Source organism: Sinocyclocheilus rhinocerous, unplaced genomic scaffold, assembly GCF_001515625.1.
Source record: "Sinocyclocheilus rhinocerous isolate Xijiao unplaced genomic scaffold, SAMN03320098_v1.1 scaffold599, whole genome shotgun sequence".
Taxonomy (NCBI): Eukaryota; Metazoa; Chordata; class Actinopteri; order Cypriniformes; family Cyprinidae; genus Sinocyclocheilus; species Sinocyclocheilus rhinocerous.
Genome location: NW_015652138.1, coordinates 60,851 through 62,164, shown reverse-complemented (window position 1 = coordinate 62,164; position 1,314 = coordinate 60,851). Strand labels below are relative to the sequence as shown.

At 43.0% G+C, this 1,314-nt stretch overlaps 1 protein-coding gene across 1 annotated transcript in view; it reads right to left on the bottom strand.

Annotated features, from left to right (window-relative positions):
* LOC107713594 (dihydropyrimidinase-related protein 3-like) overlaps positions 1-1,314 on the bottom strand; it is a 32,716-nt gene extending 31,402 nt beyond the window's left edge. The window contains exon 1 of the mRNA XM_016519148.1: positions 1,171-1,314. Coding sequence (XP_016374634.1) covers positions 1,171-1,209 — 39 coding nt within the window. The 5' untranslated portion in view covers positions 1,210-1,314. The remainder of the gene's footprint in view (positions 1-1,170) is intronic.

Below are 1,314 nucleotides of genomic sequence, written 5' to 3'. Positions count from 1 at the left end.
GTGAGTGAATGACTACTCACCGCTCGCACTCGACCTCACCAGGAACCAGCTGATAGTGGGAGCCAGGTAACACACACACACACACACACACACACACACACACACACACACACAGACACACAGACACACACACACACACACAGAATTATTTCACACAAAAGCATACCGTAAAGGGTTTTACCAGAAATTTGACATGGAGAAAAAGCAAACTCATTCACATTTGAAAGTTTCAAATATACAAGGTGCACATCTGCTTTTAAACCATCTGGTAGCCTCATAGACTTCCAGTAAACGTGATTTTGGATAGTTTTTACTAACTGGGCCGGGGACCGAACTAAACGCTCGCCTGGTAAGCGAGAGCGCAGAGCATTGCGCATTCAGACGGGTCTGCAGGCCTGATGCTAATGTGCAGAGATAGATGGCTCTTTTGGGTAGGTCACTGCTGAACAACAATATTGATGTCCTGAGCATCTGACAGCAGCGTCGGACAGAGAAAGAGAAAACCACACCTCACCTCACCTCACCTCACCTCTCCGCACAGCAGAGCACAACACAGACAAGAGAAACGCTCATTTAAATATGCAAGTTCATTGCACATTTTCGGCACCTTGGAGACATCTTTTCAAATTGATAATGTTAAAGAGCAAATACTAGGCTATGCGAAATACGTGCAAGGCTCGTGCGACTGGACTGCGCAGTCTAGCAGCATCAGCACCATGAGGATCTCTGAGACAAAGAGCATCACTGTAAAAACCGTAATACTGCTCTGCAAATGATTACAAAAAAATCTTTCCAGGACCCATGCACACGCACTCGACCTTTACAAATATCACTTGAAAATCAGGTTTTTGTATGGTGCTATATGTATGAAGTATGTAGTAGGCTCAGTTATGGGCGTGATTTCCTTGCTGCAGTAGGCTACAGCTCAGACTCGATGTAATAATAATGTAACAATAAAAACACAACCACGGTGTCATTTTGCGGCATTATTATTTTTGCACTTTGAATATGATTCCTATCAAAGACATTTATAAACACAATCCCAATTCCTATTCCTAATATGTGACACGCCTGCAGCCTGACATGAAATCTGGCTACAGCTTTTGTTACAAACGTCCAGATCAAACCCACAATATGCATTCAAATATGAATATAAATGCATGAACTTACAGTGATTTTGGGGATGTTCTTTTTGCCTTGGTAAGACATGGTTTGTTCTCGGTTGATGCAGATGTCTTTATTCTATTCTTTTGCTGATCTTAGTGATTGCGCACACTGGATTTGATTGTCTGCTTTGCTGGGCTCCTCCCTCCA